Source organism: Pollachius pollachius (genome assembly GCF_949987615.1).
Source record: "Pollachius pollachius genome assembly, chromosome: 11".
Lineage (NCBI taxonomy): Eukaryota > Metazoa > Chordata > Actinopteri > Gadiformes > Gadidae > Pollachius > Pollachius pollachius.
In genome coordinates, this window is record NC_136944.1 from 12439742 (window position 1) to 12453147 (window position 13406).

The following is a 13406-nucleotide window of genomic DNA, read 5'->3' on the forward strand; positions in this document are numbered from 1 at the left end:
TTTGGAGTGCATTTTTCACATGACAATGTGGATCCGGTGGCGGCATAATGACATGAATGTCATTATGTGTACATGCCTACACGCAGCATGCACTGATTGTAAATGACATTGCTTCTACTGAAACGTTCCATTATAGTTATTGGACATTGACATTGTTATCAGATTTGATGTTGTATGCACTATGTTGATGGGGTGGGGGAGAGGGAGGAGGGGGGAGGGGGGTGGGGGGGATACAACCTTGGCTGCTTGCTCTAATACATTATGTATTTATTTACAACTGTTTGAACAGTGAACTTAGCGCCTTTCACTGTGTCATATATGAAGTATATTGGGGACAGCGGCTTTGTAGAGAATATTCTTCTGTTATCATTAGTAGTATTTATTTGCTTTATAGATACACACTCTTTTAAAGGAGTTCCTTTTGCTGAACTTGAAATAAAGTCTGTTGAATGGTGTTATTACTGTGTTGTGTTCCCTGTTCTTAATATGCATTGGGTTCTGAAACAGATCAAACTTTATTATTATTATTATTATTATTATTATCATTATCATACTAGCTATAAGTCAAAGAAAGTTAAGGCAAAAGATGGAAAAATGCTAATGATTTCAAAGGTATCCCAGAACCACGCTTTCAAACCAATAGGGGGCGATATTTCGACTGTCAACTCTTGTCACTGCCGCTAATCCCATTTTGAACCGGATGAATAACATGCTTATCAGCGGAAGTTCCTTATCAAACGACTATACGGATGTATCAAAATGATCCTCTTGAAATATCCTTTAATTTAACAGTGTAGAAGAGTTAAAATCCTGATGGCCTTTGTAGTTATTTTTTTCGAAACAAGCAAGAAGTGCTAGCGGTTTGAATATTGTTTTATTTTGAAACCAAACTTTGGAAATGAATTGCCAAACGTTACCAGAAACACTGCCGTGAATTATTATTATTATACTCTTCCTTATAAGCACTGGCTAAATATTCACGGCTCACCGACGTTAATTGAATTATTTCATTGGATGTTTGTGTGGTAAGTTCACCTTTTGATTATTACCAATGAGCATTGCTGGCCATATGCTAAGTGTTGAAATTTACAACTCATGATCATTTGCAGCCGTTGGGCACTAAGTTAGAAACGTTAACGATTTTTAAAAACCAGTTGAGGCATACGTTTGCTCACCACTTGAGCAAAACATCTAACATTTAGCTTGAAAACACTCGGACATTGATGTGTAGTGCTGTGTCCACGCGTCATGCAAGTTCAGCCAACATTATTATCCGTTTTTTTCTCTCTGGATAGATTCCAATCTTATTATTTCGAGATAGTTATAAGTAGTATTTTAGAGCCGTTCTGGCAAAAATCTGCGAATATTGGGGAACTTGTCCTTTTCCATGCCACACCCAAAAATCTGTGCACAAACTCCTTCTGTTTCCGATACTTAACAGATACATACATTTTCGGGTGTAGCGTGATATAAGTATCGATGTATCATCTAATATGCATTCTGACATAATCCCTTTCGATCAACATCTCTGAAGTACTCAATAGCACTCAAATGAATCCATTGCAATGATGAAAAAACGTCTCCCAATCAATACCCCTTTTTTAACGTCTAACCATAGAACTCAATACATTTGGTTTATTGTCAAGGAAAACGATATTCTATTTCCGTTTTTTTTGTTGGTTCTATAGAACTGACAGTATTTCGATTTTTTTATTGCTATACAATTTCAGTTCTATATAGAGCTAGGGTTTGCTCTGCAAGGACTTTTTTTTAAAAGGATAACGCTCTGGTTGTTTGTGGTACAACAAAAGATTATTAGGACTTTAGGAGTTATCAGGCGTCTGTCCAGTGTAACATTTGCAGCTACTTATTTATTTATTTATATATATATATATATATATATATATATATATATATATATATATATATATATATATGTGTGTGTTTGTGATACTGAACCACACATGACCCTCTACCTGTACCGTTCACCCACACCACGTTACTGAAAGGCTCTTTGAATTACTATAAACTATTCTTTGAAAGAGAGGAGTACGAATGTGGCTTTTTCTTTCTCCGCAGTTGGTTGATTCTTTAGTCCAATGTCTGCGGAGGCTTCCGCTGCGAGAGCGCCAGGCCTTGGGGATACGGCAGGCCCCGTGTCCCAGCCCCCAGGCCCCGACCCAGAGGTCAGCCATGGGGGGCGGGGGCTACTAGGTAGCAAGTATGTAAAGCTCAATGTCAGTGGCTCGCTGCACTACACAACCATCCAGACCCTGAGCAAGGAGGACAGCCTGCTCAGGAGCATCTGCACCGGGGACATCCAGGCCATGATAGACCCAGAGGGTGGGTGCACTATCCTTAGTTAGTTCGACTATTCAGTCACTATTTCCTTGTCTTGTCTTTCTATGTGATTAAGGAGCAGGTGGTGTTTTCGCATCTTGCCCTAATCTCAAACCTTTCCTTCTTTAGGTTGGGTAGTGTTGGATAGGTGCGGTCGCCACTTTGGACTTGTTTTGAACTTCCTGCGTGACGGCTCAGTACCACTTCCGGAAGAGAGCAGAGAACTGGAAGAAGTTTTGAAGGAAGCTCAGTATTACAGGGTCCAGGGCCTAGTACAACATTGCCAGAATGCCATGCAGGTAGGTGGCTGTTTGTGAGTTTCCTAGGTATTCCTAAAGATTTAAGGTCCAAAATATTCCTTTAAAATTTTGTCTTTACTTGACTGAAAGTCAATGCAAGGACAAGGATGTATTTCAACCTATTCTCCCTGTTTATTTTTCAGCTGAAGTCATAGTGAAGCTTGCGTTAAACCAAGTCATTATGAAGCCTCTGATAGAGTGCCTGTGTTTGTCCACCTTTAGAAACAGACAGACGTCTATGAAGGTGTCTGTCGTATTCCCATGATCACCTCAGCCAAAGAGGAGCAGAAGATGATCGCTACCTGTAGGAAGGTGAGATAGAGGATGATAACCCAAAGTACATTCATCAAGTTCTTTCTGTACATGTCACGTCAGGTGACAGACTCCCTAAAGAGCGAGCAACATTTGGCTGAAAGGGCCATACATACAAATGAGAAAAATAAAACAAGTTTACTCTTGGCTAGAATAGATAAATGGGTCTTCCTATTCTTCCACTAACTGCTTTGCCATTATTCTTTGGAATTAATTTATTAAGAATTTGCCCTAATCCAGTTATGGGGGGTTGTACTGGCCTGTGTCTGATGTGTTTGATAAATGCAACCCTGTCTGCATGTATACTTGCTCTATAATAATGTTGATATTGTCAATGAAAAGCATTGATGGCTTCATAACTGATGCATGTCTCCCCATCAATGGCCCGTGAAAGCCATAGCCGAATGGTGTGGGCTACCATTTTAACAGTTTACATTGTGCTTTGTCTGCTCCTCCTCCCCAGCCTGTGGTGAAGTTACAAAACAACAGAGGAAACAACAAGTACTCTTACACCAGGTACGTTCTACGAGTTTAAATAAATGTCACGCTTCCCTTCCCCATGGTGGCTTAACGTGCTAGTGCACTGACGACGTAGGCAATATGCCTCGTAGCAACCCTAGTTAAATTCCAACCCGTGGTGCTATGCTACATGTTCCTCCTGCTCTTTGTTTCAAGCAAGTATGCTCTCTACTTGCCTGTTCTGTCCATAGTGGCACGTCAAGTCTGAAAAGATAAGGTTTACTTTGCTTCCTTGGAAATGGATTGGGGGAAAATCAGCCATAATAACATTATTCACAATCACAATGTGTTTTATTGTTTAGCTACGTCTGCATATAATTGGAATGCAATATTAAAGATCCATAAAGGAAAATAAAGATCCATAATCAAACAACACAAACAAAGATATTGTGTGTAGCTAATAACATCATGTGTGTGTGTGTGTCTCTTTTTTGTTGTTCATGACCTAACCCGCCTTCGGTTTCCCTGTGGACAGCAACTCGGACGACAACCTCCTGAAGAACATTGAGCTGTTCGACAAGCTGGGCCTGCGCTTCAACGGACGTGTGCTGTTTGTCAAGGATGTGCTCGGGGACGAGATCTGCTGCTGGTCGTTTTACGGAGAAGGGCGCAAGATCGCCGAAGTGTGCTGCACCTCCATCGTCTATGCTACGGAGAAGAAGCAGACGAAGGTGAGGATGAGGGAGGGAGTTGGCAGTTCAGCAAAGCAATACAGCAACAGACATACATTTCTGGTGTTATATTTCAATATAACACCCCAGGGTCTGGACTGGCTTTCTCTCCCCTCCAGGTGGAGTTCCCAGAGGCCCGCATCTTTGAGGAGACCCTCAACATCCTCATCTACGAGAAAGGGGGGCGGGGATCGGGCGCCTCAGGGCTGGCCCTCCTGGACCAACGGGGTCCTGGCTCGTCGCCTGGCGCCGGCCAATCAGAGGAGGAGGGGGGCGGTGGAGGCGTGGCAGACAGGCGTGTGCGACGCATCCATGTCAGGAGGCACATCATGCACGACGAGAGGAGTGGGGGTCAGCAGACGGTGTACAAGGACTGAAGTCCGAGGCTGAGCAGAAGGGTCACGGGAGGGGTATTGGTAATAGCAATAGCATGGAAGCTTAGCCATTGCAAAAATGTCTTAAAGGCCCCACAATGTTGTGTCTGTGTGTGTTGGGAAGAAAATCTTTATGTTTACAAGGAAAATACTTTTTAGGGTGGCACAAATTCTTAAAATATGTATGTCAAAACTGAGGCTAAGAACGGCGGGGTGACCTGATATTTCTCGACTAGCTTATATCCATGGTGACAGCTTAAATCCTCTGCGGTTCTGGGGGGATTTTTTCAGAAACAGTCTGCTACGCTGTTGACGTCCACATGGGACTGTGAATTATATGCACTGAGAGCTTCTCTGCTCTGCACATTTAACTAAAAACTCCTTGTGTTGTCTGTAATGATGATGAAAGAGAGGTAAAGACGTGGAGTCTGGAAATAATGTGGTTGCCATTTTCTCCTGAGTGTGAGGCTCTAATATGATTGTTCAGCGGGCACCTTGTTTAAAAATTATAACTTATTCACATTGTTTTCATTTGTGTGTTTTCTATTAATTTAAAAAAGTAATTTATTGTGTTCTTTCCATTTCTGTGGTTGTATGCAGGGTTTGGAAATTGTGTTATTTTATTACCGTTTGAAATTAGTTTTATTTAATGGATTGTGCACAATGCACTCATTTCATTTTGAGTTTCATCTCATGGATGTTGTACTTGAACCAAACATTTAAAATAATACTGACTGCCGCAAGCCATGATGGAATGACATCCCACTACCCAACAAGTAAATCCTGAAATATGGTAGACCTGCATTGAAAATGTTACAATTTTGAATTTCCTCTTTATGGTAATTAGACATCATGACAGCCTTAGGGTTTCATGCACTCTTTTTAAATAATACTAACGGAATATGTGTAAAAATGCACTAAACTTCCGTCCAGAAAGTTGTACATTGAAATGTTCTCAATAAACAAATTGTTAAACGATTTTATCTTGTTTATTTTTAACTAGAATTGTACATGTATTCAATTATGGATGAAAGCATAATATAAGTGAATAAAAGTTATATATTATCATAATGTATGTATGTATGTAACGTTTATGATATGCTTCACTAGAAATCCTCATGGATGTATGGGATATTTATTTATTTTACGCTAGGGGCGTCTAGATTTCTAGGCTAGGTGTATGAGGCATGTAGAACACACTCGTAAGTACGCCCCTTCCGGCAGACCCCTCATGGGACCTCTGGGCGAGGAAAATTGATGATTTTATTGGTCTATAAATCCTTATCGATTTATCCTAAGAGGTTCGGCCTCTTCTCCGCGACCCGACTTTTGTTTTAGACCGTGATAAGAGTTTGTTGGCTGTTATTGAGATATTCGATTGATTGTAGATTTTAGCTCATATATATAGTATAAATATAGTAATAGTATTGATATTGAGCCCGCTGGTGCCATTTCGGTGAAGACAAACTATGAAATATTGCCGTTGCTATGCAATCTTGACTGGGAGAGTCGTGACCTCCTCAGTCGTCGCAGATCCGCGTTGGCGTAATGCTTCTTCATAATAGTTAACTACTTTAACGGCTCCGACAATCCAAAACCAAATTGGAACCTAGATGGAAAAAGAGTGTAGTTCAAAACCTCCGCAGCTTTTACTTCTTCGCCACCTACAGAGTTTGTCACGTACGATCATTTAAAACCCCCATGTTGTTTACAATAGACATTTAGACATGGAACCAAGAGCCTCGGAGGGCGGGACTTATTCTTCAGAGGTCTATTATCATTTGAATTTCCCGCGAAACTATCCGGAAGCCAGTCAGTAATTACCAAGACGATACAAAATGGACCGTAATAAAGAAACTCAGATTAGGAAATTTGTGCGAAATCTACTAAATGATGCACCAGACCTTAGGTAACCTTCATAATTGTTCCGTTTCTGTATTGCAGTCAGAAATAAACTTGAATGAGCCTGTTTAGGTTTGCATACCTAAAATGTAAACGGTTTGTTTGTAACGAGAGTTAACGTTAATGTTACAGCTTCTTTCTAATTGATTAACGTTAATTAAGTACATTCAATTCTCTGACTGGTTCTAGAAGTAATTTCGGTGTAAATTGTACAATGTTTGTTTAACCTCGGCCCACTGTTCATTACGGAAGAAAGTGTACAAAGCATGACTATAATGTATTACATACCGTGACTTTCTGATCAATTTCAATACGAGTATATGTCAGGCTCAAATTATGATGCTTCACATCATTTTAAATTGCTCTATTATAAAGTTTGCATAGTTGCATTTCATACCTTTGTCTGCAATCAAGTGCAAAATTGTGTTAATTATGTCATCCATCACTTGCTGATTAGGCAGTTAGGGGAACATTATGTTTCTGCCTTAAAATTGTTCTGTGTGAAATGTGATTTGTCGTTGTTTTTAGTGCTCTGACTCTAGGCTCTTTAAAGCTGCAGTGCATGTCACATTTGGGTTGTCAATCCTTGAGCCCAGAAGCGAAAACCTGCATCAAAAGAGTGGTTAAAGAAGAGTTGCTTAATATGCAGGTACGTCTTTTTTAGTTGAAATAGGGGCTTAAAACAGATTTAGTCTGTAAATGCAAAATTATAGGGCATAGCTTGCAAGTATAGGTCCTTTTTAGATTTTTATACTGTAAGTATAAGTTGTGTTGCACATTTGCAACATCGCTCATTACAATCACAGATGGCTTTATGGCCATGGAAATATCAAGTCCCCCCCCCCCACCTTTTGATTGAATTTAATGCACATTCTCTCTAGAGCGTTTGTCTGTTCCTGGCTACTATAGAAACATGGTAATGCAACGGATCAGCTCGACATACACTGCCAGTCTGTTCCACTAGATGGCACTAAAAGCGACACACTATAACTTTAAAGGGGACATATCATACCACCAGGTGTGAGTGTGATTAGCCATTACAAGCAGGTTTGAAAATGTGCAGCATTGTGACATCACAGGTTGGCGTGTCCATCTATCCGTCACACATCTAGATGGACACGCCCACCTGTGAAGTCACAATGCTGCACATATTGCAAATGTGCAACACAACTTATACTTACAGTATAAAAATCTAAAAAGGACCTATACTTGCAAGCTATGCCCTATAATTATGGTATGTCCCCTTTAAGTCCAATACGTATACTTTTTGGCTGTCAATATTATGTATCGAAAACTGAGGAAGGAAATGAACAAATGATTGGCTTTAATTTGCATTCAAATATTTCATTTGATCCTTCACTCACTTTATTTTGATTTTGTTTATTTTTGGAAAAATATCAGACGAACCATTTTTCCAGAATAAATAAATGTATGTCTACTTCTTCATTGGCTAAGACATTAAGGAGCAAGGATGCTTACAATAGACTGATCTTTGGGGTTTGAAGCCAGAACCTGGGAGGCCACGCACTATTTAAGTGTATGGATTGCCAAGTCCTCTTTGTTTCTGTGTTTCCCAGATCAGTTCCACAGATGTCAGTGAGTCAGAGATTGCCAGCGTTGAACCACCCAACAACAAGAGGAAGCGCGAAGATAACAAAGACAATTCTGGAAGATCAATTGATGAAGAATTGAGTGCAAAGAAAATTTGCCGTCGACGCACTTCTTCAGGTGGGTCATCCTAATCATGTGTCCCAGGCTTTGTTCATTAACTATCTTTCCGTAAGAAATACGTTTTAATGGCATTGTACTTGCATTCATTTACTAAATAAATATTATTGTGAGCACTACTTCCATTACTGCTTGATCTTAATTAACAATAATAATATTTAAGGAGTTGTGAAAAAACATCTGAAACAGTAAGAGCTGGAAAGGGAAAACTTAATTGAACATCTTTTGAAACAGGACATGCTGGGAGTAAAGAGGAAGAGCAAATTGACCAAAAGGGAGCTAAAGACCAGTGGCCGGTGCAGGAAAGCGAAAAGGATCAAGATGGTGCAGAAGAACAAATGAACCTAACCGACAAACCACAATACTTGGAAGGTCCTGCAGGGGACCCATTGGAGGGTGAACAGAAGGTCAGCAAGAGCGATAAGAAACCGAGAAGTTGGAAGAGGCAAACCAAAGCCTCCAGCGATGAAGAAAACGAGTCATCGTCGTCACTGAGTGATGAAATAAGTGAAAAGGAGGACAAAGACTCTATTAAGAAGGGAGCACCTGGCAAAAAATTGGATGGTAAACAAAAGGGCGTAAAGGGGGCTGGGGGACCGGAAAGTAGGAAGCAGCCAGCCAAATCCTCCACCATCGAAGAAAAGGGATCATCGCCACAGAGTGACGAAAGTAGTGAAGATGACCACAGTGTCCCCAAGAAGGAGGAAGCCCCTGGCAACAAGTTGGACAGTAAACCAAATTTTTTGACTCGCTAAGTATGGAAGTGTTAATGCCATGCTCAACCCTTTGATACTCATTTATCCCCCCCCCCCCCCCCCCACTAATGAATTTTCAGAGGGAATAGTGCCAACGTCGACGACAAAAGAAGACCCCCAGGACCCTGATTCTTCATCATCTCTGCTGACCTCTCTTGAAGAAGAGAAAGATGTCAAGGGAGACTGCGCGCCAGCCATGAAGTTGACCATAAAAAATGGAGACAAGAAGAGGCGAAAAAAAGATGACTCTAAAATAACAGTAAGCAATAAAGAGGACTTCCTAAAATACATAATAACCACAAGTCTCTGACACACGCTTTCTTGTATGCATCCTTGAGGAATGCTCTACCTGTCTTCCATCTGCCTCCTCATGCAGGAAGAAAACAAAGCCGTGCTGAGGCTGAAGCGCTACATATGTCTCTGTGGCGCAAGGCGGAACTACAAAAAGCTGTTTGAGGGCTGTGGCAGCATTCGCTCCAAGGTGTCTGTTCTGAAGAAGGAACTGGAGGATCTAGGCATCGAAGGTTGGTAGACAAAGAGTTCCTCATGTTTTTCGTCGTTAACAGCAGAGCTGTAGTCAAGACCACCTTTGTGGAGTCCGAGACAAAGCCAAGACCAGGCCTTGGCGACTCTGAGTCAAGAAAGAGTCCAAAGAGGTTAGAGTTCAAGTCAAGACAGAGTCAAAATGAGTGAAACAGGACCGAGACAGAAAAAAAAGAATCCTCTTTGTGACCACTTTTCTTTTTTTAATTTTTGTGTCATGCTAGAAACACAGTATATCTTCTTTTTTAAGATCATTTTGCTATTATTTGTAATGATCCAAAAGCAAGTGCAGTATAACAACTATTTAGGATCAAATTAGGCCATATTATTTACTTTAAGTACAGCCATTTCCCTAGATATCTTACTCTACACTCCCAAGACAAAATAGCATTTAACCCCCAACCCGAGAATGGTGTCGTACCGTATTTGTGATGATCAAAAAGCAAGTGCAATGAACCACACTGTAGGATCAAATCCGGTCATATAGTTTACTTTTAAGTATAGCCTTTTCACTCAAGTCACATGAAGCTGAAACTAATGAAACTGAGCACCATGGATCATGCGTACATGGAGATCTGTCATGGCAGCCATGCGATTTGTTACCAGGCTGCTAATGTCAATGCCCGTTCTATTTTTGATTGATTTAACCAATGCCAGTTTTCTAAACAAGCATGCTTAATCAATGATTTGGTTTTGAAGGAGGAGTGACTGAAAAGAAAATGATGTATATCTTTATTTTTTTCAAGACAGCTGGACTCTGTCGAGACAAACTAGAATACTGGCGCTACCAATGGCCGAGACCGGGACAAGTCAGAGTATAAAAACCAACAAGTCTTAGACAAGTCTGAGGCAATAAAAAAACTTTTTGAGTCCGGGACCAGACTAGAGTACTACAGCCCTGGTTAACAGTTGCCATTTGATTTCTTTCTGTTTGTATATTTTTATGTTGTAGTTATTTATTCCCATTATTTTGAGCTATAAGGTGATAATGATTTTAAAGGTGTTATAATTATGTTCCAAATTGCCAAATGCAACATTAGTTATAGGTTTGAACAATTTAAATGTAGGTTTAATAATGTGATTGCTTTGATGTATTTGAAGTATTATGCAAACAAAACATTGGGAATACATCAATGAATTTATACTGATTTTAAATATATCAATGATTCATGATTTTATTGTCTTTCTACGTGCAGGACTACCATCTATTGAGAAGTGTAAAAAGGCTCGAAAGAAGCTGGAGGAAGCCAAAGAGCTGGCAGAGCTTGATGTCAGCAACATTATAACCACACAAGGTACCTCCCATTATAACAACATATGGTACCTTTATCTAACCGGGTCCATCTTATCTGTATAGCCACCGATGGATATAGCATGCTACAGTACCCATGCAGAACAGAGCAGGCCAGTTGAATAAGGCAGCCCCCCCCCCCATCCCTCCAGGTCGTCCGACGCGTAGAGAGCCGTCGGCCTGGAAGGAGCCGCACTCTTCTCCTGCCACAAGGTACAAGCGGACAGTGAACTCAGACAGTGAGGAGGGCAGCCCGGCGGAAAAAGGACCTAACAGAAGCAGACACTGGGGGAACCTGCAGGGCATCATCAGTGACGACGGAGAGAGCGACTGATGAGAACTGTGGTCTTTGTGGAGTATATCAGGATATGTTAATATATATAATCTTATTTCAGTTTGGTCAATTTAATTGTCTTAATACAAATACAGTTAAATGCAGCTTTATCTTTATTATATAAAGTTGTTTATAATGTTATAATAAAATATAGTATTTCTTATGAATCAATCAGGGTCATATATGGTGTTCACAAGATTTTTTTTTCATCAAATACTTTATTTTCGGAGAATACTCAAACTTTAAAACGAATTATGCTTTGTGAATAGAAGGCGGAACAAATTTCAAGAGATATTGTTCCTATACGTAACGTATTATCAGACGGACTCGTGCGCCGGATGTTTCTCAAAAATCTAGACAGATGCCCTCTGTCAGCTCAGTTCTCCTTAATCGTTTACATAGCCATACTTGTCATTTAGTTGTTGAAATCGTCCATCGACTTACTCATCCATTCAAATCACGAACGAAACGAGATTGCTTTGCGAAAGCTTGGGATATTTTCAATGTCAGACTAGCCGTATCACAATCCTAGCTCTTTGTAGGACATTTATTACGTTGCATACAGCCTAGAAAGACCCGAAAACTGGACTCCATATACATAGTTATATATAATGCCACCACAAACCTTGTGGCAAGCGATTATTTGGTTTATGTAAGAACTTTGCTACTGCTGTTATTTATTTAAAGTAGTAATTGCAAATGGAGGGGGACACTGAAGATGAGGTTCTCGCTGAATTCAAAGACCGGCGCTTGGGAGTTTGGGGCATCGCGCAGATAACCGCTGGTTCTGGGCTCGCTGTCTACGCGATGTGGGTGGCTATCCTTCAACCAGGATTCCGAAGGGTGCCATTAAGGTTACAGGTAGGATATGCATTAAGTTTGAATGGAACCGACGTGGAATTTAATAATAGTGTTATTCATCAAGTATAACCAGTCAAAAGTCGTATATAGTTGTAGCCAGAAGCCAGTTTATTGTAACCTCTAGTTCTAGGTTCCATACCTCCCTGCCAGCAAGACACAAGTGCGTAATGTGATGACGTTACTGAGAGGTCGACAGGGGACGCTTATGGATTTGGGCTCTGGCGATGGACGAATCGTAAGTCAACCTCACACATGAATTCGAATTGCAATGTGCCTGAGGATTGACTATTGGGTTGGAAAAATAGAACAATGTTCAGCCTCAGTTCAGTAAAACCAGCGTTGTTGACATTTGTTTTCTACTACGTTGAAGGTACTGGCAGCCCATCGTCAGGGCTTCAGTCCCACGATTGGCTACGAGCTCAATCCCTGGCTAGTCCGGCTGTCCCGGTTCTACGCTTGGAGAGCCGGTCATCATGAGGAAGTGTCCTATCGGCGGGAGGATCTCTGGAAGGCATGTAGGGAGTAATATTTCATTAGCAAATAAGGAACGCATGAGTGTTTGACGTCAGAATGATATTCTTGTCGCTGACAATTAGCTAATAGTTGGAATGCACAACTCATATGTTAAAGTTGAATTAAGGTCTGATTGTGTATTTTCTTGTCTCTTATTAAAGGTTGACTTGACGAAGTGCAAAAATGTCACTGTATTTTTGGCCCCTAGTGTGGTGAGTTGTGAATTGTGTCCTCATATTCCCTCTCAGTGAGCATTGTGGTGAATTATTATCAGAAGTAGAGTTTTATTGCAGGATTTTGTAAAATAAAAAAACATTGTTCCATCCAGCAACTATAAGGCATAGTAAATGACGAAATGCAGATAACTCAAAACGATTGTTATGTCTGTTTATATCAATTGTCTTGGTATGTTTGTCTTTCCTAGCTGACCCTGCTTCAAGAGAAGCTACAGGCCGAGCTCCCCGATGATGCGTTAGTAGTGGCCGGTCGGTTCCCCTTCACCAATTGGACAGCCTGTCAAGAGGAGGGCCAAGGCGTGGACAGAGTCTGGGCTTACAGCATGCAGGCCCAGAGGCAAAATGCCTGCACGACCCAGATAACATGTATCGATCCGGTCGTTGAAGTAGTGTTAAAGTAGTGTAGAAGGAAGGAAAAACTACTGAATCACAGTCGTCTACAACAACCTTGGTTTTTCTTAGACATTACAGAAGGATGTTGGCTGTTATTTTATGCACACAAGAAGTTTGATTTGTATTTCTCTAATTTGTTTTAAGATCATTCAGATCAATTAATGTAAACTGAATAAGCTAATGGATGCACACTACTGTTTTTTTGTGTATTTTTAGAAGAAAAATGTGACTCCAATCTGTAACCCTGCCAAATGTGTGTGTGATATTAAAAATCTTGCTGTCCATTGACTGTTTGGTAAAACATTTTATTCTGAAAAAATCCTGTGTCGTGTTCA

The 13406-nt window shown here is 40.6% G+C and overlaps 2 protein-coding genes across 3 annotated transcripts; both read left to right on the forward strand.

The window, feature by feature from the left end:
- The first annotated feature begins 752 nt into the window (after positions 1-752).
- Positions 753-5450, forward strand: kctd13 (potassium channel tetramerization domain containing 13). Its single transcript, XM_079746918.1, has 7 exons — positions 753-1025; positions 2080-2343; positions 2470-2639; positions 2862-2951; positions 3415-3467; positions 3946-4141; positions 4261-5450. Exons 2-7 carry the CDS (start codon positions 2100-2102, stop codon positions 4516-4518), a joined length of 1011 nt encoding a protein of 336 aa, XP_079603044.1. The 5' UTR covers positions 753-1025; positions 2080-2099; the 3' UTR covers positions 4519-5450.
- Positions 5451-6111: 661 nt separating this feature from the next.
- On the forward strand, positions 6112-13355 carry LOC307082247 (uncharacterized protein). Of its 2 annotated transcripts, XM_079745762.1 has the most exons (12): positions 6112-6424; positions 6946-7066; positions 7995-8145; positions 8380-8874; positions 8981-9159; positions 9277-9424; positions 10640-10738; positions 11811-11929; positions 12060-12164; positions 12300-12440; positions 12604-12654; positions 12867-13355. In XM_079745762.1, exons 1-12 carry the CDS (start codon positions 6354-6356, stop codon positions 13077-13079), a joined length of 1893 nt encoding a protein of 630 aa, XP_079601888.1. In that variant the 5' UTR covers positions 6112-6353; the 3' UTR covers positions 13080-13355. The 2 variants fall into 2 exon arrangements, with proteins under 2 accessions (XP_079601888.1, XP_079601887.1); XM_079745761.1 differs by lacking the exons at positions 11811-11929; positions 12060-12164; positions 12300-12440; positions 12604-12654; positions 12867-13355 and adding an exon at positions 10887-11739.
- The last annotated feature ends 51 nt before the right edge of the window (positions 13356-13406 follow it).